General features: G+C 43.2%; 1 protein-coding gene across 2 annotated transcripts in view; it reads right to left on the bottom strand.

Moving 5' to 3' along the window:
* The window catches only part of LRRTM3 (leucine rich repeat transmembrane neuronal 3), a 75,473-nt gene extending 53,092 nt beyond the window's left edge, over window positions 1-22,381 (bottom strand). The window contains exons 1-2 of one of the 2 annotated variants that reach the window (XM_071564181.1): window positions 21,565-22,381; window positions 19,707-21,241 (exon numbers count right to left, since the gene is read on the bottom strand). In XM_071564181.1, the coding sequence (XP_071420282.1) occupies window positions 19,707-21,241; window positions 21,565-21,568 (1,539 nt within the window). In that variant the 5' untranslated portion in view covers window positions 21,569-22,381. Of the gene's footprint in view, window positions 1-19,706; window positions 21,535-21,564 lie in introns of those variants that run through there. The other variant, XM_071564180.1, reaches the window with a different exon arrangement.
* Window positions 22,382-23,821: the final 1,440 nt, after the last annotated feature.

Genomic DNA, 23,821 nt, shown 5'->3' with positions numbered 1-23,821 from the left:
TTTGCAGAGAGAGTGCTCAGGCATTGGAATGGGCTGCCCAGAGAGGGGGTGGATTCCCCATCCCTGGAGGTTTTTCAACTGAGCTTGGCCATGGCAGTGAGTGCCATGATCTGGTAAAGGGACTGGAGTTGGACCAAGGGTTGGATTTGATGATCTCAGAGGTTTTTTCCAACCCAACTGATTCTGTGATTCAAAAGCTCACAGAGACCTGCTGTACCAAGCTTGTTTGAGGTCCTGCACCTTGGGCCCCAGGTTGACGGGGAAGTTTAGGGGACAATGAGCTGCCTTCTGAACTGGGCACAGTCAGCTTGGCTGAGGAGGGAGGGGGGCAGTGAGACACAGGAGCAGAGCTGTGTAACAGTGTGTCCCACCCATCTCCTTCCTGCTTTGCTGAGCTGCTGCTTCAGTATTCCTTGGAGCATCTGCTCACACACACTGTCCCTTTGCCTGGGGAAGGGTGAGTTCATAGCCCTGCACTGCCTGGGGATGGTGTCACAGCAGAACCTTTGAGAGTGTGTTTGTGTGAGGTGTCTGCCACGTCCTCGGCTCTCACACACCTATTGGAGTGTGGGAAAGGGTTTGAAGGTGAGGGAACAGCCAAACAATGTTTCTGTTTTAAACTTGAGTAGCAGTTTGGGATTTGTATAATTACAGTGTTCAAGCAGAAAAATAACACTACTCCAGGAATCAATTTTGCCTTGAAACATGAAGTGGCTCGGAGGAAGCTGTTGGTGGAATGGACTTTGTCACAGAAGACATTCAGTTCCAGTATTTAAAGACTTACCCACTGGTGCCCAGTTCTGTTAACCTTTGGAAATCCCAGCTGGGAGAGGGGGGATTGAGAGTCTAGAAAGGTGGCTTTTATTCTGTGTGTGTGCGCCAGTTTTGATTTTACATTTTACAAGTCAGTCTCTCCACGGATATAATTTTAATAGGTTTCTAGATTTTTTAATTAAGAAGTAGTTGTAAAGCTCTCCCAGGCGTTATTGGAGTCCTACATAAAATTTCAATACCTTTGTGAGGCGTGAATGCTCTTTAAGAGTCTCCTTAACCCTTTGTCCAGGGTAATTGACAGAGAAATTGTGAATTTGCCTGTTACTTTGGTCCTTTCTTATTGCTCCTGCCTCCCAGTCCGTGTTGGAGGGGTGTTATCTGTGCTGGTCCTTTGTTCAAGACTTCTTCTGTTCTTTTGGTGCTGATGAGGCTTCAAAGGATTCAATACCATGTTACAGTGATTAGTGTAATGATCTTATCCTTGAATTTCTTTTGAGTTGGGGGGTGAATTCTGACTGGTCCTGGTGAGTTCTGTGGTTTACTTTTTCAATTTTTTTAGTGCAATATAATGTCATCTTATATTTGGTCAGATTTTTAGCTGCATTACTCTTCATTTATGGAACCCTCCCAACTACTTTCACCATAAATGTGCAAATAGATTCATCTCTTTTTTAATATACAGCCACTGTGTCCTCTGTGGATAGTCCAGTTTGATCCCACAGACTTTGGCAGATATTCTGCTCTTGATGGAATGATAAAGAAGGTGTGTCAGGGATTATTGTAACGCTGTAACTTGCTCCTTAAACTCCTCTGTGGCCTGTCATACTGTGTTTCTCACAAGTGCAACCTGTCCTGATTTGCATTCCTTTCAGTTATACTGATGTGCATGGGCATGTCAGTATATTTGATGCTGATGAGTATATCAGCATCATTTGGTGCTGTTGTTTGTAGTACCCTCTCTTAACCCGCCCTTTCAGCACAGCAGCTTTTTGCTGTTAGTCTTTCAGCAGGTTTTTGAGGTGAGTGGTATGTGCCTGCCCTCACCTTTGAACATGCTGTGCTTGCATAACCTTCACATACTTGCCAATACTTAACTTTGCATATTTTATTTTAGTAAGCTTTCATTTTTAGTTATATCACCTTTTTAAAATGAAGTGGATTTTTTTTCTCTTTACTTTTGTATATTTTAGTGATGTTCAATCTTCCTGTATCAGGGTCCATCTTCCAGGCTGTCTTTTTGGTGGCAATATCCTCGATGAGGGCCTTGGCATTGCTGTGACTGTCACAGAGTGGCTTTGGTTTAGTGGGTTCCTGCCCAGTCACTCCATGAGGGACCATCTACAGATTGGATTTGGCACCACAGCATGTCTGAAATAACTAAACCCTGCCAGTACTGCTGGTTTTCCTGTGCTAGCAATAATTCTGCTTTCTCTGGGGGTAACAGGGTCACTGTTGCCAAATGAGAGAGAGGATTGCCCTTAATATCTTTTTCCTGTATTTGGACACGGGCTGAGTTTTGTAGAGATTCTATTTTATTCATTGGTTCATTTCCCCAAGCTCTGATTTCATTTTAAGCTATTTGTAATATGATTTCTTAGCATGATTCCTCTATTGACATGAGTTATCACATCTTTTCTTTATGTCCAGGTACTTATGTACCAATAATTATCTCTTTCCTCCAAGTGTTTGACATGCTTTAAAAAATCCTTGCAATCAGTGTTCTAATTTACTCATCTCTTTTTCAACCTTCTCAACACTTGTATAGAAACTCATATATATATTTGGTTAGTTTTTTTTGTCTTATATCTCTTTTGGGAAATGCTGTTTCAGTTTGGCCAATGCCCTTTCTGGGCCTGTGGGCAGTGAGGGGAAGGACACAGAAGCCTCACGGTGTGTGTGTCTCTCTCTGGGCACTCTCTGCTTGTTTTACAAGTGCAAGTACTCAGGTGAATTTTGCAGGCAGGCTGGTGAGTGTCCATCCTTCATTACGTGTTTGTTTATGGGAATGAGGGAATCAATTAATGAATTTCAGGCAGCTGCCTAAATCCATTGCTGAGTCAGCCTCGTGATTTTTTTGTGATGATTTTGGGCCCAGATGCAGGTGCTGAGGCTGAAGACCTGCCCTGAAATCCTTCAAAAGCCTTGGCCATTGTGAGGAATTCTGTTTGCTGACAGCATTTGATACATTTTTCAGTGTTATTCCAGTTTCACTTCAGAAATACAAGGCCAGTGACACAGGGCCAAGAGGGAGCTGCAGTATTTTTAGTGAGAAAAGAGAATATTTGTGTCATTTCGTACACTGGCTCGTGAAGAACAAGCCCCAAACAATTAGGGTGAAATGTTTTTCCATACTGGAAACTTGTCCAAATCACTTCCTAAAGCTGCTGTCAATAATGTAGTGTGGAGACAATAATATGAGAACATCTTGAGTCTTATTTTTGCAGTGAGATTCACAAACTGTATAATGAAATAGGATTCTGAACCACAGCAAATCTTGGACTTGTGTGGCAATGGAGTCCCCTCCTTTCCCTCGCCACCAGATGCTGTTTTACAAGTATGTGACATTTTACTTGCAAGCAGAGAACAGGTGGTTTATTACAGAAATTAAAGAATATTTAACCTTCTATGGGGCTGTAAGGACAGTGTTCTTACAAATACATCTGATCCAGATGTGAAGCAGGCATGGAACTCAGTGTTCCATTTTACACTGGGGTTTCTGCAGCCTAGCTGCAAATGCTTTTTTATTTAAATTTTGTTTGCTTAAGTTTATTACAGAGAGTAAAAATAAACCCTGCTCTGTTAGCACCTGCAAGACACTTATTGCTCTTTTCTCTTTGTAAATAAAGACCTGCATTTTATTACTGTGAAAATTGCTGTGGTTCTGCTTTTGCACAGGTCAGAGCTTCTATCTCAACACGTGGGTATTGGGAAGTTTTGCCTTTTCTAAATATATATCTGCAAACATCTTGAAGTGCATTAAGAACAGACAGAACTGTTGAGGGGGAAATAGAGGTGAACAAAGCAGAGCTAAACTTTTAAACTCCTGTTGTAGGAACCTAAAGGGAAATTGCTGATGGAGATCCAAAACTTAAAAAATGAAGTGGTCATCCAAATTCCACTTTAGGTACATCCATCAGCACATTGAATGTGATGGAATTGAGCAGAACTATTCATACCACATCTCATTTAATGGTATTTAACTACTGTTGTTAATAAGCAGGGGCTCCTGGGTTTATATGTGTAATGTGCACAAGAATATGTTTACCTGGAATCTGTGAATCTATGATGTATTTATTTGTTGGATAAAGAGGGCCAATTGTCTTTTTAATGAAAAATAGCTCAGATGAGGTAGTATTAGTTTTAATAAGATGGTGTTTTAATAGGAAAAAAACCATAAAATGCAACTGAGCTCATAAGTGTTTTATAAACACATAATTTATATAATGTTATTTTTCTTCCTTTTTTACTGACTGTGGAGGCATTCATGCATGGATTGTTAGAATAACAGAAATTACTTCAAGTAAATATGCCTTTATCTGAACATTTGCTATGCTTTCAGACTTGCAGGCTGTTTGTGCCTGGTATTACATACACTTCCATTCGTGAACCGTAAATAAATAGATTTTAATTTTTGCAATTTACATGCCCTTGCTTTGTACATCAATAAGGCTCTAATCAAATTTAATTCTATGCCCATTCCTGAATGGTGGTTTCTAGTGTAATAAGTCTTGTGTTTTATATTCATCTTGCTGCTTTCTAAAGAGAAAGGGGAAGAACCGAGGGCTGAATTCTGCCTGCAGAATGACAGCTTTGTAATGAGCACCACTGGATTAATCCATGTGACTGAGGGAACAGCTGGGTCCTCACACCCCACAAAGCCTCCATGCTTTGGAGTGTGGCTGGGCCAACACAGCACATCCTGCTGGAAACTGTGAGAAGTCTGAGTGTGCTTCGTGTCGGTAAAAACAAATGGGTTATTGGGGCTCCTACAGTGATATGAGGAAAACCACATGGCCAGCCAATTAAACAAAAATTCCAACTTACACCCACATGGAGAGATAAACAGGATAGTGTTAAATCACTGTATCTCCTGTAACTTTGTCAAGGACCACATGAGTTGTACCAGGAAGGTTAAAGAGTTAAACTTTCCCACATCTAAGGGGAACAGAATTTATGGTGGGGTTATCACTGGGGTTGGAGGAGTGACTCAGCTATAGTAGTTTAGTTAAACTGCTTAACAATGTACCTAGAATGTTTATGCATGAGTGGAATGAATATGTATGTAGAGACTAAATAAATGTTAGTTACACTGTGTTGGGGGTGCAATGGCGAGCAGTGCTGGCGTCCATTGTACCCAGCATGCTGAAATTGCTTTATCAGGTAATTAACTTTAATTGAAAACCTACGAGGTTGAGACTTTGTTTCTCACAAAACTACCACTGAACTAAATCTGAAAACAACTAAATTAGGGGTAACATCATGGGAATCACCTGAACTTGCCACAGGGAAAAATTCAGAACCACTGCTGGAAAGTCTGTCTGTGTTTTCTGGGAGATGGTCTGGTGGATATTTGAAATACTGCACAGAGCTGCTTCTTATCAGTCTCCTAAATGTGCCAGTCACAGAATGGATTGGGTTGGAAAAGACCTCTGAGGTCATTAAGTCCAATCCTTGGTCCAGCTCCAGTCCCTTTACCAGATCATGGCACTCAGTGCCACGGCCAATCTCAGGTTAAAAACCTCTAGGGTTCATCATAAGAGGCTGTTCAGGAAGCTAAATATTCCTGAGGTGAAAGGGGAACTTGTCTCCTGGGCTAGGAACACTCTGGAAATGAAAACATTGGGGGAACGAGGTGCCAGTTTTCCACATGGCAAAAGGTTAACAGCAGGGAGCCCTCAGGTGTTCAGGGTAGATTCAGGTGCTACAATTAAAAGTCTCTGTGAAAGGGAAAATACCAAAATGTGCAGATAATACCCACTGGTTTGGGTCAGCCCAACCCAGGATGTGCAGTCAGGACCCTCCAGAACTCAGCAGAGCTGAGGAATGAGCTCCAGCACAGCAAGCAAAGCAAATCCACAAATGTGAGGTACTGCCTGTTGGCAGTGTAGGAATTCTTTGAACTACAACCATCTGCTGAGAGTGTTTAAGCAAAGTGTTAGGAGTGAGAAAAGGGGTTGTGGTGTCCTTTTGGACACTGTTCAAAGGCTTGTTCAGAGTCCAGTGATGATGGAAATGGGCATGTTTGTGATAGGCTGGAAAATACACTGAAAATTAGTAATGCCCCTCTGTAACTACTGTGCTTTTTTTAATTGAGCCTGTGGTCCATTCTAATTACATATTATCAAGGAAGATTAATTTAAAATGATGATTTGGAGTTTGCTGAGGAAAATGTTTAGGAGCATTTGATTCAAGGGACGGGGAATTGATTTAAAAATGGCCTATTAAAATCTTTTTACCCACTGTCCATAATTCATCAGTGGAATTTGCTGCCAAACTCGGCCATGTTAAGGTTTCAGTAAAAATTCTGTATAAAGAAGATTTCATTTCTAAGTGTATAATGAGAACACTTACAGGTCTGTTAATTAAAGTGTAATATGTGATCCACAGGCCTGCAGGGATATGGGAAGGGCTGAGATGGTAACAGCACTTTCTAATTTTTTTTTTCGTGTGTGTAAGTATTTGTTTCTGCCTGTTTTGCACTGGTTACTCTCAGTTAGAAACCCTGCTAGGCAGGTCTGATGTGCCGTTTCCTGCTGTGCTGGGATATCCTTAGCTCAGGAGCAGCACAGACAGTTCCATGTACATGAATTCCCCAGTTTATGAGGTGTGTAAACGCCTGTGCTCCTGCAAACTCATCACTGCAGTAAGGTGAGTTATTGTATCATATCTCATCGTGACCTGAGCTCCCTAAACAGAGCACAATGGAATTAAACCAGTTTTCCTGTTGGCATTGGTTTCAGTTGCATTCTGAGTTTCCCCAGAGCCATCACCTCATCAGTATTCCAGCTCTTTGTGGTGCTGGTGTGGCCATCGGAAGTTGGATCAGAATTCTCAACCTGTAAAATGCAGTTTTTACCCCCTTCTCACCTGCCCTCGTGGTTTGCAGGACCAGAGGGAGAAAAGCAGCCTTGGACAGCTTGGATCCCATTTAGGAATGTGAGGGAATTCCACTGAGCTGCTCCTGCTGCAGAGGATGTGGGATACAGGGGGGGCAGCACATTCCTTGGTACAGTCAGTCCCTTCTCAGCAACTCTCTGCCTAGCTCTGTGCTCTGCTAGAATTGGTCAGAAATTAAAAAAAAAGACTATTTCTTTCTGGTTGTCTTGTTTTTGGATGCATCTTTTGTTCCTGTCTGTGGTATCAGCAGTGAATTGAACCACTGACAGGTGGTTGTTGCCAGGTTGGATCACTGCTTGTCTTTAGTTAAGCTGAATGTCATCAGTTTGGCACAGACAGGGGTGTTTCAGTGCTACTCATTGCTGCTGTATGAACACTAGGATAAAAATGGGTTGTGTTTGAAGATGGTTTTTTGGCAGTGGTAGTCACAGCATCACCACCAGGCTTTGGTTAAGTCATATTGGGTAGGACAAGTGGTAGAAATCAATGTATAGAGGTTAGCAATGAAACTGAATTTTGTTTGGCGCTGTAAATACCAAGTTATTATTTCCACTGACATCAGTGAGAAAGTTTATCCATTCTAGATTGCTAAATGATAAGTACCAAATCTGATTTTAGTCCCTTTCTAAATTTTCAGAAAGTTTTCATCTCGATAGACATTCCCAGTAATAATTTTACCATGTGACTGTACATAAATCTGTGAGCAATCAGATTATGAGCCACTTTAATAAAAACAGCCATAATTCACCAAGTGGAATAAGTCTTTTAAACCCAACAGAATGAAACCCTGCATTTATTATGGTGGTGATAATTGCTGGTATGAATATTGTGAGAGCTCTACCATTCCAATTAGAAATAACGAATTCTATTATTGAAGCAACTGGGAAGGAATGTTGTAATGTTTAATTTATTAAGTGAGAGGTAACTGACTTGATGAGCTGTTTATTTTCAGTTTGGAAATCCTGGAGAATTAAATGTGGTTTTTTATACAGGATGCTAAAACTCCAAGTAAGGAAAATACTTTCCAGATTCATGATTTCTGCATACCCCAAGCAGAGAAATGAAGCAGAAGAGATGGAGAGGATAAACTTTAGAAGAAATCTCTGTGTCCTTACCTACTAAACTGTAAAACTCAGAAAAACCCAGCCCTTTTTACAGGGTGTGTTGGCTCAAGATTCTTCTCCCTGAGGAGAAGATGGGACAGGACACAGAGTGTGTTATTGGCTGTTTTTCACCTACAGGCTGAGATGGCCTGAACCCCCTGACCTGATTTCCAGGAAACATAAGGAGTCATTGGTGCCACCTTCTTTTCCACTGAACAGAGTGGCCTCTTTGCTGTCTCCTCCAGCTTTTGGGTGTGATAGGAACCAATGGCTGTTATTTCATCAGTCAGACCTTTGAAAAATAGAATGCAAAAAAGGCTGTTTATGATGAAATCATCCCTCACTGATGATTACTGGCTTACCCTTGGACAGTCTTTAAATTTTGTAAATCTCAAACTCAACGATTCTCTAAGTTTAATAAGGGACCCTAATTTAAACAGGACTAACTTTGCATGTCTCACACTCCTGTGAAGATGTGCTGAGTGTTGTGGTGGGAAGGGGAGGCTGTGCTGGAAAGCTGAGAGCAGGGGATTTGTTGCAGTCATCAGAAGTCACGCTTATTGAGTGAGGAAATTGAGAAATGCTCAGGCCTCTTGTCAGTGTGGTACCACTGTCCTACTTTCACACCACTGATTTGCAAACTGCAGCATGAGAGAATCTGCCATAAAATCCAGCTAACATTTTGGAGTGCTTTGATGCAGGAATTAGGAAGGTTAAACTTTGAGACACCCTTGTGATTTATGGTAACCATCCCCACAAAGTCCTCAGGGCAGCGCGTTCTTACCGAGCTCTGTCTTTGAGGTTTGTGGGACACTTATCTGGAAAAGGCAGAACTTATTTGGAAAAGTCATAACGTGCCTTGGGTTTCAATGGACCGCTCTGAGTTAAAGAAAAGGAGGGCGTAAGAGGCATGTCTTGCTTTTTAACAGCAGTAGAATTTTCTGCCGGATTCATATGGATAGAAAAACCAAAGAGATGAGTGTGCTGTCCTAGCCATGCCCCCAGCCTTGATTCATCCAGTCCACTCAGAAGAAATTCAGGCTTTGAAAGGCAGTCAGGGGTTGCCACCTCAGTGTGATTCTTGGGAACTTACTGAACTGGCCATTATCAAATCAGGAAGTATTTCTTGGTTACAAAAGCAAAAAGCATCTGTGGTGCAAAGTTAGTGGAAATATCCCAAGATTCTTAGTGAAGATTTGAAAATCTCTTTCCCTTGTATGTTTGAAATCAAAACTCTGTCACATTTACTGCAAGCAGGGAAAAATTTGTTGAGTGCCTTGAAATGAATTTTGCATTGGGGGTTCAGGAAAAAGGGCTCCTGTAACTTCTGCTGTGCATTTGTTGCTTTGCTGCATTTTACTCCAGTCCCAACTCTGCAGCCCTGAAGGCTGAGGCTGAAACTAAACTCTGAGAATTATAAAATCATAAAATAAAGTGAAGGTTAATGGTCACTGGCTGCTTTCCCACAGGCTCCGCAAGCTCTGCTATCTGCAGTGCTAACAAAGGGGAACAGGAGAGCACAGGGCAGTGATATATTGTTGTTTTATACTCGGTGTTCCTACTGTCAAGCACAACAAGCCTTGCTAAAAACAACACACCTGAGCTGCCAGGTAACCTGAGGAAGCTGATGCTGCTGTTGGAGACCCTGGAAGTGCCCTGTTAAACAGACTCCTCGATAGAATGAACCAGCAGAAAGGAGATGTGCAGTGATTCCTCACTGACCTCTGTTGCTTGAGAGGCATGAAAAGAATGGGAAGGCATTTGCTGAGGTTACTGGGCTGCCCTGACCACCCTTTCAGTGGTGTTTTGCTTTTGCAGGCTGCCCTGTGGAGCTATAGGTGTTAGAAAGGAAAATCACAGAATCACAGACTATGTTGAGTTGGAAGGGACCCACAAGGATCATCGAGTCCAACTCTTAAGTCAATGGCCCATACAGGGGATTGAATCCATGACCTTGGCATTATTACAGCCAAGTTTTAACCAGCTGAGCTGATCTGAGGGTCATATGTGGCTCAGAGAAAAGCTTTTCAGGTGTTTTGGGAGGCCCAATGGACAGCTGAATGTAAAGCAGATGAGAATAATAGATAATCTTTCTCTGAAGGATGCAGAAGTTCATCAGCTTGCTGGAGACTCCCAGTACTGCTTGGCCAACCCAGTGAAGGTGTTTGATTAGAGATCTTGACTTAGGGGGTTGGAAGGACATTAAAAATTATTTATTTAGTCCTCACCCCCTGCTTGGGCAGGGACACTTTCACTGGAAGAGGCTGTTCAGTGCCCCATCCCACCTGGCCTTGAAACAGAGGGTCACTTTGTTGTACTGTCACAGACGATGTGAGTGACTGACCAACTGCTCCAACACGTGGAGGAACTGACTCAGGTACAGTCAGAGCTGAATCTGATTAATTTTCAGGTGTCCACATGTTTTGCCATTACTGACTAAATGAGCCTTGTAATTCTCACAGTGATTTTTATAATGTATTCACAAATAGGGAAGGGCTGTGACTTCAAATAATTTGGAGTGTTTGACTCTGAGGCATTGCTTTATTCCAGGCTGTTCTGCAAACAGTTTAATGCCTGTCCATCCCCCCAGATTTGCTCATCCCCTCCTTTCTCTTCCTGACATTAGCATGCAGCACCACTGCAGCAGCAAATGCTCCAGAGCAGCAGGTGGGTTTCCACAGCATTTCAGTCTTGCTCCATCTACTGCCTGACACAGGTTTTCCATCAGCTGCTGCAGCTCATCAGGTGCCCTCCCCCCTCCGAGCTGTTAATTCATGCCAGAAAATTGGACTGCCAGATTTATGCTGGAAAGAACATGTGATAGTCACTGTGTTTTCTTGGTGCTGGGCATGCAGAGCAGTGGAAGAGGAAGGATTAAATTGTATAAAACAGGCAGTGAAGGTGCAGGTAAGGGGCACAGGCTATAGATTTTCAGAAGGAATCTCTCAAAAAATGAGTGTTTTATTTGAAACCTTTCATCCTTGTTCCAGAGTCTAGATTGTAAGTCTTTGATTGAATCCTGCACCAGCTCTGTTAAATAGATGCAGAGTGCTCTGTGGTGGTGAAGAAAAGGGGCTCTCCGAGCCTGCTCTAAGCCTGCATTTTAATGAAGCCCAGCAGCTCCAGGAGTGCTGTGTCTGCTGCAGCAGAGCTGCTGCCTGAGAGCCACCCCAGCCATAAACACGGCACTTCTGTTTGCAAATATCACCCTCTTTAAGTACACTAAAATTAATCCATTTGGGAGAGATTAATTAATAATTAAGCTTGTGTGGAATTAACCTTAGGCAAATCTGCTTCCTTTTAGCAGTGTAGGGACACGGCCTGTCTGTCATGTGCATGTAGTGCCTCAATAAAGCATTGATAAAGAAATTCAATTCTTTGTGGCTAATCAGCTTACTGTTCCAGCAAGGGCCATCATTTGAGATGGCTTTTGTTTTCTCAACCATAACAAGTTTGGAATGTTATATTAATTTTCACTTAAAATTGGTAGCATAGGGCTCCTGCAGAACCCAAACTGCTTCTTTTTTCCCTAATATTTGAACATGAATCACTTTCCTGTGTCTCATTTCACTTGTTATTTGTTCAATAAGTCTTCCCTACTGGGGGCAGTAATTTAAAACCATTGTGAAAATGTCTGTAACGTTTCTTTGTTGCTGGAGCTGAGGTTCTAAGGAAGGCTTTGCAGGGGCATGACTTGGGAGAAATTCAAGGGCATCTGGTGTGCTTGCATGGAGCCCTTGGATTCTCTTTTTATTTCTGCGAAATGGCTAATGAAAAGAGAAGAGGAGCTCAGACAGGAGGAAAGAAAGGGAATGGAGTGGGAGAGAGAAATCTGAAAAAGAAATCAAAGTAATGATACTTTTGCTTTCTGTGAGAGTTTCTATGAGGGGGGTTTCCTGCTATTGGAAAAGTCCCTTAATGACCCTCCTTAGGGCCATAGGCATGGACAGAAAATCCTGCAGTCTGTGACAAGGATGAAAATGCATAAATCACGATGTTGCCAAATTGAAATTAAATTTACATGGTTTGGACAACAAGGGTGTATTTCTCTGACTCTCATGTCTTCCCCCATCCTGCTGTAGTAGCTCATCCTAAATCTCTTTCCTCTGCTCTTCTGAATTAATTCAAGTAGAGGATCTATCCAAAATCATTAAAAATATTTATAGGCCCAGGCGTGCTGTGCAGCCAGCCATTAGTGTTCATGTTATTTGACAAATTAAAGTGCTGGAAAGTTAGGAATTCTGTTGGAATCCCTTCCTAAGGCTGTCTGCCCAGCTCTCTGGGGCAGGAGGAAGGTCATCCATCCCTTGGAAATGACTCTCAAGCCCTGAGTGTGCCTACAAGCACGTTTACAAACTAACAGGATTATTTTGAAATCTTTCTCTGTTGATATTGGGGTATTGACATAAATGTGGGATCCTTTCAATATACGAACTATTTGGAAATAGTGAGTACTTGTAATAAATTCTCACTATAGAGTCCTATGTAGGAGCATTTTCTTTTCATCATCTCATTAACGAGTTTGAGCCATTAACAGCTTAAAGTGCTGAATAAGGATTTACATTTAATTGAAGTCCTCTGTTCTTAGCTGACAAAATGTATTTTACACACTTGATGGATGTAATTAGTGTGATGAAGCTTTAAAAGAAATTGGCTTGGTTAAATTTAGAATTTGCCATGTCAGTTTATACATGAAGCCAAAGCATATGTATCAGTAGTTCTGTGCCTTTGGAAGGAATGCCTTTCATTAGTATTGGTGATTTATTGCACTGATCCAGTCCAAATCCAATGTGCTTTCAGATCTGAGAGTGCAATCTATTATGTTATGAGTTCAAATTATTTTATACTGCTACCAGACAGCTCTTGCACATCAGAGCTTCATATTACCTGCTGTGGGTACAGACAAGCTGGTACCCTCTGGAGGGCAAGGAATTGTGTGTAATTGTTTGTTACTGTGCCTTATTAGCTGTCCCAGAAGGGCTCCATGAGCACTGCTGGACTTCAGTGCCTGCAAACCATGGGCAGCTGTGCCCCTCTCACAGGCCCTTTCCCCTGATCCCTCAGTGGTGTAGTGAAGCAACAAACCTTGAATGCATTTGTGTCCCTGTTTGGAGTGTAAGTAGATGAGCAGTTAAGATGTTTTATTTTCAAATGTCCTTGTGATGTATCAGTAGAGTCAGGCTGTCATAAAACACCTGGAGAATTTGCAAGGCTGAACTGTAATGATGAAGTTGTGCATGGTCTCCATGCAACTGCTGGGGTAGAAGGAATAGAAATTCAGCCTTCAGGTGGGTGTGTGAGTGATACACATGGGCAGTGTGTGAGCTGCACAGCAACACAGGAAGGGAGTGGAATTTTGAGTGTCAAAACGACACTCAGGAGGGCTTTCTGGAGAACTGTTTTTCATGATTGCACCTCCAGTCATTCAGTGGCTGCTTGGTGAGTGAAAGAGTTTGTGAGGAACAGAAACTAAGTAAAGCACAAAACTTTGTTTGGTTAAAGGGTTTGGTTGATTTCTGTGGTGAAGAATCCTAAACTTGTGATATTTCGTGGGATAACACCAGTAGGTTTCATTAAGCACTTTATAAAGTAGTTAATTATAGGGATTAATTGCCCTTTGGTCCCTTGACAGTAAACAGTGCTTATTCTTACATTATAATGCTTGTGCTGTGGTCATGATAGTCTAACAGTGTGAGCAAGCCAAGAATTGTAGGGAGGTATGATTTCTATGAGCCAAAAATTGTAGGGAGATGTGATTTCTATGATGGATTGGTTGAATAAAAAAGATACTGCCTACTTGCAAGCCTTTTTTCATTCTTACTTTTATGGTGGTTTTGCTCATTCTAAATGAGATTTTAAAATTCCCTGGTAGCTAAAATGCTGGCCATCAACTCCCAGCTACTCCTCCCAGAGGCTCTGGGATAAACTCCCTTTTATTGCTTTATGACCTCCCTGATGATCTGTTCATAGCTGCTGAGCTCAGGCACTTTTTACTCCTTTTGTGCCCTGCTGTGTTGCACGGGCAGGAATGCCAGGCAATGGTTTGGCTGTAACTCTGAGAGTCCCATCAGCACCACCTTCAGTGCCACTGTGGGGACAGCCAGTCTGCAAAGCCCACCTGGGGATGCAGAGTGAGGCAGCTGGTCATGGCCTGACAGGTGGTGACCTCCCAGGGCACGTGAGAACAGCAAAATTAGCAATAGCACTGCACTGCCTTCAGTGTGCAGGGAAATGAGTCCTTGTGCATCTCCCTAAGGGAAATGAAATCTGCTTGTTATCAGCTGAGCTGCAATCCTGACTTCATTGCCTTATCTCATTCACTGGGGTTTAAAATCATACAGTAACATTGGCACAGAGTTACTGAGGCCTGAAGTAGCTGCTGCAAAGTCATAGAATCCTAGAATGGATTGGGTTGGAAAAGACCCCCGAGATCATCAAGTCCAACCCTTGGTCCAACTCCAGTCCCTTTACCAGATCATGGCACTCAGTGCCACATCCAATCCCAGTTTAAAAACCTCCAGGGATGGGGAATCCACCCCCTCTCTGGGCAGCCCATTCCAATGCCTGAGCACTCTCTCTGGAAAGAAGTTTTTCTGCTCTCCAACTTCAATTTCCCCTAGCAGAGCTTGAGCCCATCGTGCCCCCTTGTCCTATTGCTGAGTGCCTGGGAGAAGAGACCAGCCCCCACCTGGCCAGAACTTCCCTTCAGGGAGTTGTAGACAGTGCTGAGGTCACCTCTGAGCCTCCTCTTCTCCAGGCTGAACACCCCCAGCTCCCTCAGCCTCTCCCCACAGCACTTGTGCTCCAGTCCCTTCTCCAGCCTCGTTGCTCTTCTCTGGATCAGAGGTTGCTGTGAGCAACCTTTGCTTGAGCAAATATGCTGCATGTTCATGTCATCTCTAAGTTTCCCACTATGTAATTTTTTTGTTACTTGTGAATTTGATCTTTCATCATTTGCTTCTTGTCTCTTTGCACATTGTGTGTTTTTGAGAGGAATCTATTACTTTGATTTGTTCCCAGGTGGTGAGTGCCCTTCCTTTTGATGTCTAATAATATCTTTCTCTCATTATTTATAAAAATAAACTAAAAAAAAAATTTTTAATCTTCTGGTGTTAGGAAGTTGAATGAGTTGTTTATAGTTTATGTAGCAGTCTATTAAAGGCACTTAGTGGTGTTTTTTAAGTAGTAAGTTCTAAAATCAGTGACCACAAACTTGTTAGAACTCCTGTCCTTGGTTACTTATATAATATTTGCCTTTTACTGGCAGTAGTGACTTACACACTGCATAGACCATTTCTTGCTGACATTCACCTACTCTTACTTTCCCCACATTTTCATACATTCAGGCTGTGACTCCTCCACACAGATGCCATTGAGTACTTAGTATGCTGAAAGGGTTTGCTGCTTCTGCCACATGATGCAGAAAGACACAAAGTGAAAAGGAAAACACATCTATGTGTGAATCGATATATAGAGGAGATACCTGTGATTAAACTTGCTCCCACTGGATGTCACTGTTGTTCCACAGAAATCCATCCCCGGGAATATTTATCTAGCCTTGAGTGGCTGACAGCAGAGACTGTTTGCTTGCAGCACACCGAGAATGTCTAATTGTGTTTGCAGGAATATTGCACAAATGTGTTCCTTTTGCAATCGGATTTGATATCAAGGTTCACCATTTTGTAACGATAAAAAAAGAGAGCATTGCCTGACATTCAGCTGTGATGGTGTGTAAGTGCAGTAGTGAGTCATGAAAACCAGCAGCAGAGGAGCTTGCACTCATTACAGTCGAGCCACTTGTTCTCATTGTTATTCTCTTACTCTGCACTTGCTGGAGGTAATCTCAACACAGTGAATGAACATTACCAGTCTCCTCCAATTTGCTTGGAACATTAGTTATTTTCTTTTTCCAAAGATGTGCATTCTGGGGAGTTTATTATTCTGAAACAGCACTGGAATATTCCAAGGGCTCAGTTGTTGAGAGGCTGAGCAATCCACTGGCTGGGAGGATGTCTTGGTGTGGGGAGACTGGATTGTGTTCCCATTACAAATTACCTCAGATCTGTCATGTCTCTTTTCCATGTTCTGTCTGTCTTCTCAACATTCCTTGTCAACAATTTAGTGTTTTGGGAGGTGTTTCTACAGTGCCTCATGGAGAAAGTGCTGAGCTGCCTTACAATTTCTGGGGTGCTGCAATGAAATGAAACAGTGTGGTGGTTCCACCAACATTTGTCTCAACATGGTTTAAATAATGTAGACTGCAAAAGCAGTGACAGTGGGCATGGAGGAGTGCTGCACTTGTAAAAGCTCTGATCTTAACTGTGGTAGTCCCAGAACATCATAGATAACTCCGGAAAATTAATAATAAATGGTAAAAAATCCTAAAATCCCACAACAAACGAAACTCCAAATACTCTGAAACCCCATTGTTGTTGCTGTCCTAAACTTGCACTCTGTAGGCAGTGTCAGTTCCATCAAGGGGGAGCTGGGTCATGAGAGGCCCTCAGTCACACCTCCTTCTTCTGTGTAGTGCCTGAAATGCTTGTGTGAAAGCTCACAGGTTTTTAAGAGGCATCTGAGCTGTTGCACATCCTCTGAGGATTCCTTGGCATCACCCCAGCAAGGCTTGAACAGTTTTGTCAGAGCCTGGCACCAAAATATCCAAAACTCAGTACAAAGTGGGTCAGTATTTTAGATGCTGGAGAGAAGCAAGGCAGAAATGTCTTCTGTGGAACCTCTGAGGCTTCACCACTTCATTTGTGTGGAGGAGAGGGGCAGCCTCTCACAGGGACCGAGTTACTCAGCAAAGACCAGGTCATTCCTACAGGATTGTTAGGATTTGTGACTGGTGCCTTGCACTCGAAATGAGTCACTTCCAGAATGTGTCATTTGGCAGTGGGGAGGCTGAGTTTAGCTTAGGTCATGGAGTCTTTGCACACATGAAACCCTGGGGCTTGGGATGTGTTTGAAAGTGCTGTGGGTTTCAAATGTTTGCTCAGCCATGGGCTCCAAAGTGGGTTTAACACCACGGCTCACAGGCCTCAGGCTGGGTAAGGAGGTTCAGAGTTGAACTGGGCATCTCTTCTGTGTAATCAGTGGTTTCATCATCAGTGATGAGAGCAGCAATTACACTTTGATGTGTGTGGGGTGTGTGTTTGGAGATTCATAGGAATTATATTGACCTGAGCATGAATATAGATGTGCTGGATCTTAATTATTATTTTTGTTACTCATCCATGATTTATGGTTTCTTTTTCATGCCAATAATTAAATATTTTACGTAGGGAGCTAGTGATAATGTTACAGGCATTGCTTTCTGAAGGAGGTTATGGGCTGGTTCTTCCTGAGTATTGTTGGCTAGAATAAGGCATTAAAGAAACATAAAAGACAGCATATGAAGTTCAACCCAGTTATAGACAACTCATTCACAATCACAGTCCATTAAGAGGTTTCAGGAGATGTATTAAACAATTTTGAAGAGCAAAAATTCTAAAGTAATGGTATGAAATTATTTTCAGATTGCAGGTAGCATTCCTAAAACTAAATATCAAAGTTTTATGTGTATTTGCATATGTGTGCATGTGTGCTTGTGTGTATATAGGAACATAGGTGTGTTTTGTGCCAAATCCTTCTTCCTTTGGCTGTGCTAACGTTAGTCACCACTGCAGAGATCAAAGCCTGAGCAAGTACAGGGATGGCTCTTAACATGAGCTTTACAGCAAACTCTAATCCTTCAGTACAGAGATAACCAAGACCTCCTGGTAGAAACCTGAATCCCATAATAGCTAAGATAATTAAATGTGTATTGACTTTTTAATAGCAACTTTCAAGGTACAACTCAGGTACAACTCTGCTGTGCTGCTGGAGTGTCTCAAGCACCTGCATTATTAATGGGGTGGGATCCTCTTGGCCTCAGGAAAAAGGCTCTCTGTTTCAGGGCTCACCACCGGCTGCTTCTACCCTTGGCTCTTTCCTCACTGCAATCCTTGGAAATGAGAGTGGGTTTGTTGCATGAAAGAAGCCCAAAGCAAAGCCCTCCAAGTGTATTAGCTCTTTTTCAGAGATGCTTTCTAGCTCTGTTTTCATTGTACTTGGCATGTTTCAAGGTGATTGGCTGTGCTTGGGTTTTTTCCAGCAACAATTCAGGGGAACATTCTGCTAAGGTTTTGCTTTTTCTGATCTGCTGCAGTGAAGCTGCTTTGTAGAAACATTCCCTCCCATTGGAGATGGGCAGTTTACTAAGCCAAAACAAGTTACAAAATAGAGATAATTAAATTACTGACTTGCTTCTCTAAAGGTGCTGCTGTATTGATTCATAGCTTCCCATCCTAATCAAAATAGGAGGTATGATTTATTTGTAAATATGGAGGATATTATATTCTTCTGCAAGCAACAAAATCCATGATTTTGGGAGGAGGAAGGCAGGGAATAGCTGGGTTCCAAATCTGTATTTTGCCCAGGACTGCTGGTGAATGACTAGACGTTGAAACTGAGTATCTGTGAATTCTTGTAATGTCATTAGGGTTTTGCTAAGAGAGGAAAATAATTTGTCACTGATTTATGTAAGGAGTTCTGGATGCACTCTTCTCAGATCAGTGGGTAACCAATTTTCTCTGAAAGCTCTTTGCAGCTGTAGGCTGTGTAAAATGTACAGTGTTTGGCTTTTTAAGTAATGAAGCTTTATTTACTTATTAGAGGGACAGTGTGCAAAGCACATCACACAACCTTAACAAGCCTAGCCCAGTAAATAAACAGAAATAGAAGAAAATGATGGATTTTAATGGTTTCCTCAGCTACATTAATGCCTTTGACAGCCTTGGAAAGGGAATTTCTAATGAGCACTGAAACAAATGTGTGCAGGAAGTGGTCTTGCTTTTGCTGCCACACATTTGAGTTCCTCTAATTGCATCAATAAGGAATTTCTGCTCCTCATCTAATGAATGCCTTTTGACTACTTTCTGAAAGGCAACTGGATGCAGGGATAAACACTGGCACCTTTTGTGTGAAGTCACATAAATAGGTTTCAATTACTAGTTACCAGCCCTATAGAAGCACAGTATTATAATGCAGTACAGTAAATCCCATTGTAGCTCTTATTTTTAAACTTTTATTAAGCCTTGGTTTCCCTCTGCTTTGCTTTTAAGTCCTCAGTGGCTTTATAGTCTCTCTTGTGTTGGGCAGCAGTCAGACATTCTTTCAGAGCTGTTCCTGCACCATCTGTCTCCTCAGACACCTCAGAATTCATGATGTGCTACAGTACCTGGGTCTTTAGTTTGTTCTGGGTTCAAAAAGTGGGGCTAGGGTGGTTTGGGGAGGCAGAAGGGGCGCACACACACACTGAGGTTTGGCTTTTTCATTGTCATTTTTCTCCCTAAACAGAGGCACAGTTGCTGCAGGTGCAGTGGGGATTACTTATGAAAGAAGTTTTCTATTTAAAAACAAGAGAGACTTTAATGAAACCAGTGGAGGGTTTGTACAATAGGTATTGTATTAAACCAGAGCTCAGGCTTCACATGGATTGTGGTATTTAAATTTCAATGAGTTGATTATGTATGAGAGTAAAATGACCAGTATTATGAATGTACAAAAGAAGAGCCATGGAAGAGCTGTGCCAGAAAAGTGAGAAAAACGTTCCCTTTATAGTCCCTAGAGTTCAATAAAGCACCACTATTTCCCAGCTTTTAAAAGCTCTTTTATCACAATGGTTCATACCTCGCATTCCCTGGAGCCTGATTTGTTATACGTGCAGGGTCCCGTCCCGTTGAGCAGCATCTCGCTGGTCTCGGTGTTGGTGGGTTTGTAATCGACATAGAATTCCTGCGTGCTGGGAGTCATTTGCTTCAGCGCCTGCCTCTTCTTCTTCCTGTGCCTCCGCATGAGCGAGCGCTGCTGCAGCTGCTTCATGCTGGCCGGGTAGCGCTTCCACGACACGTAGATCACCAGCAGGATCACCAGCACGGACAGGAACAGGGCCACGCTGCCCGCGATGATCTTGTGGAAGGAGATGTGCTCCGTGTCGGGCTCGGGCTCGGCGCTGGGCACGGCGGCGGCGCCCACGCTGGGGGGCACGGGGGGCTCGCTCTCGTGTTTGGGCCTGGCCAGTTTGGGTTTAAACGTTGGCTTTGGGAGGGCTCGTGCCAGTTCGAACCTCTCCGTGGTGCTCTTGCCACAGATGCTGTAGTTTTTCACCGCATCGATAACGTTCACCCCTTGCAGCTCTTTGGGGCTGGCACAAATTATTGTGTTTTCCCTCAGCCCTCTAAAACTTTTAAGCCAGTTTACCAGGGAGCAAATGTTCCTGCTGCATTCCCATATATTCCCGGCAAGGCTGATGTCATTGAGGGATATCCAAGAATCCAAGATTTCTTGACCAATAAATGTGAGCTTGTTTGAATCCAGGTTGAGGCGCTGTAAATTGGGCACACACTGAAAAACACTGGGTCCACTGAAAGCTTCTATTTCATTGCCAGATAAATCAAGTCTTTGTAGTGAGCTCCAGGTCCAGGACATAGTTTGTCCTATCACACTGATTTTATTCCACTGTAAATAAAGGTTTTGAAGGCTGACTAGCCTTGGAAAAAGTGCCAGGTTGAGCTTAGAAAATTGATTGTGCTCCAGATGAAGCTCTTTCAGCCTGATCATACCTGCAAAGACATTCCTTGCTAAACTTCGGATGCGATTATAACCCAGGTCCAACAGTTCAAGGTTCCTACAATCTTGGAATATTCGGACAGGGATGGTTCTTAGGGAATTGGACCGCAAATGTAAACTCAGCAGCTTCCTTAAGCCCCTGAACTGCTCAGATCCCAGAGACTGCAGCTGATTGTATGACAGATCCAAATTCCGGAGATTTGTCACAGGTCTGAAGGTATTATTAAGAAAATAGGAGATTCTGTTGGAACTCAAGATCAACTCTTTTAGTCTGCGTATTCCACTGAAAGCATTTTCGTCAATATTGCTGATGTGGTTATGGTCTAAATAGAGCCAGGTGAGTTGATTAAGACCTTTAAATTGATTGTATTTTAGTTTTTGGAGGCTGTTATATCGAAGGGACAAACCTAAACAACCAGCAGATATACTTGAGGGAATCTCCTGCAATTTCTGAGATTCACAATAAACCATTTTGCCTTCACACCTACAGCCCTTAGGGCATCCTCGTTCAGCAGAAGAAAGCATTGTCAGTAATACAGTAGGGGCTATTACCAGAGCTACAGCTGATCCGCTCAGTAGCCTAATTACATTGAAACCTGGAAATAAAAACAACTTAGAAAAGTTATCCCCCCACACATCAGTCATTTCTTTCAATCATGCTAAAATCTTTTACTTCGACAATCATTTAAAAAGCCCTAGCCAGACTCAGCTAATTTTCACATTGCTTTTTTTTACTCAGCTTTTTTCTCAAAGAATACCTTGATATAAATACTGGAAAACTGTTGGGTGAAAAGGTGTAGTCCCTAAGCCATTTAAGTGTAACAACAAATCACATCAAGGTAAGTCTATGGAGTAATTAAAGCACAGGCTATGCAGTAACTACGAACTATAAATTAAAAAGATAACATGAAAAACATACCCATCCTCTGTGTTGTTCAAAGGTCGTCCTTAGGTCTTTTGTTTTTTGCTTAGTGTGCCACAAGCATGGCAGCCCCTGTCAGCTGCACTGGAGTGAGTCAGGGCTCGCTGACACCCAGGAAGAAAAATTGGACCCCTTGGGAGATGGACCGATTTTGAAACATTATTCTTTGCCAGCCGTGCAGAACACTCCAAGAATAAATCAATCCCAACACAGCCTTCACAGCAAAATGTCAAATTCTTCCTAGGTAATAGGATCTTCATGGATATTACGTTTTTGCATCTCTCTAGTTAAGGAACCTGGCTTTTAGAACGTCGCTCTACAGGAAAGCATGTTGGATTCCTTCTCCAAGCGCCGCTGAGCTATGTGAATTCACACATCTGTATTCCATAGCTCAGCAGTTCCCTCGCCGAGCACCCGGTCTGGAAGCGCAGGGAGGAGGTGGGATGCTCGGGGAGCGCACCGGAGGGATGCGCTGGGATGCTCTGGAAGCGCAGTGGAGGGATGCGCTGGGATGCTCTGGATGGAAGCGCAGTGGAGGGATGCGCTGGGATGCTCTGGATGGAAGCGCAGTGGAGGGATGCGCTGGGATGCTCTGGAAGCGCACCGGAGGGATGCGCTGGGATGCTCTGGCTGGAAGCGCACCGGAGGGATGCGCTGGGATGCTCTGGCTGGGAGCGCACCGGAGGGATGCGCTGGCGCCGGGATGCCGCTGGCTCGGGCAGCGCCGCTCTCCGTGCCGAGCGCTCCGTGCCACTGTCGCCGGGCTGGCGGCGGCGCTGCCTTATGTAAAGCTGCCCCCAGCGGCAGCAGCACCGCGGGCATGTGCAGACACTGCCTCTCCCTTGCAAATGAGAGCGCTCTCCCGGGAAAACAGGGATTGCTCCGAGTCGCTGTGACCGGCGGAATGGTCAGTGCGGAGTAACGCGGCGAGGTGTGTCAGAATACCCGAATCCACTCGGTTCTCTGGCTGTTCGGCCAAGCTGCTCTGCATCCTTGAACTCAGCGGCACTGAGCTGCTGACGCGTCTGACATTCCTAGGACATAGATACGGTTTTTGGTACTAAGGATTCTTTTTCTTACTGCATTAGATATGCATTCACGTAACCTTTTTGCTGTCAGTCACTATTTTTCAGTGAAGTATCAGCCCCCTCAGTGTGTGTGTTATCAAATGTTTCAGTGTGGACACTATATTTTACAACATGAAAAATGTTTTGGAGCTGACATTTTACCTTTTTCCTTTTCCTTTGCTGCTAAAAGGCACAGTGCCAGAAGGTTAGAAGAGAGTGCTGTGCTCATTTATTTCCCAACTTGCTGTCACTTTGTTCCACAACACTAAAACTTCAACCACAGGCTTCCCTCAGCCTTGCAATGTAATAGCTGAGCAGCTTGGTGTAGTACCTTAATGAGGTGAATTGTTTTCACTGTAACTTAGGACAGGAGGTAAAATGCACTGAGTTTTCTAAATGTGTGATGCTGGACAGTCCTCATACATCTCCTAAAGAGCTGCCTTGTCTTTCCTCAGCCTTCCCTTCTTTCCTGTGTGCTGTAGGCAAAGAACACATCCTCTTCTCAGGGCAGAGCAAAGGTAAGATGGTGTCACAGCAACAGCACCACGCTGGCAGTCCTCCTCACCAAGAAATGTGTGATCAAAGATGATAGTGGGGAAGTGGCAAACCATGGCTCTTTGCCATGAAAGAATGGGCTACAGCTTGAAGAAGTGTGCTGATCCTTGAAAGAGAAGCCAGTACAGTCCTCAAATGCACCCAGACAGTGCTGAGAACTGCTGTTCCTTTCTGAGGCAGAATCCTTACCCCTTGGAATAACGGGCTTTGACTTTTCTCTTATTATTCACTGCTGTGGGCATAGAATAACTTAAAATGAGGTGAAACCTGAAATTTGCCAGGCATTAAAATGCCAGCTTTGCCTAGTACTTAGTCTGTGAATGACTTCAGGTTTACAGTAATCCCAATAGTATTAAGGCATCAAACTACATCGCCTGAATTAGGAGCACAGCCACTCCTGGCTAACAACTACCAGCATCTTTCACATCAGAAATACATTCCTGAATCAAGACAAATTCTGTGAAAATTCTTCCCTTTGGGTCCCATTTGTGGAGTGGGAAAGGGTTAATTCCTCCATTGATCAGTGTCACCATCTCCCATTTTCTGCCAGAGCCCGTTCTGGCTCCTCAGTGTGATCTGGAGAGTCCAGTGACAAACAGACTGCCCTGGGAACTGTGATGGTCTGGGAGCTG

Source organism: Pithys albifrons, chromosome 9, assembly GCF_047495875.1.
Source record: "Pithys albifrons albifrons isolate INPA30051 chromosome 9, PitAlb_v1, whole genome shotgun sequence".
NCBI lineage: Eukaryota > Metazoa > Chordata > Aves > Passeriformes > Thamnophilidae > Pithys > Pithys albifrons.
The sequence above is the reverse complement of the archived record's forward strand: the minus strand, read 5'-3'. Positions and strand labels throughout refer to the sequence as shown.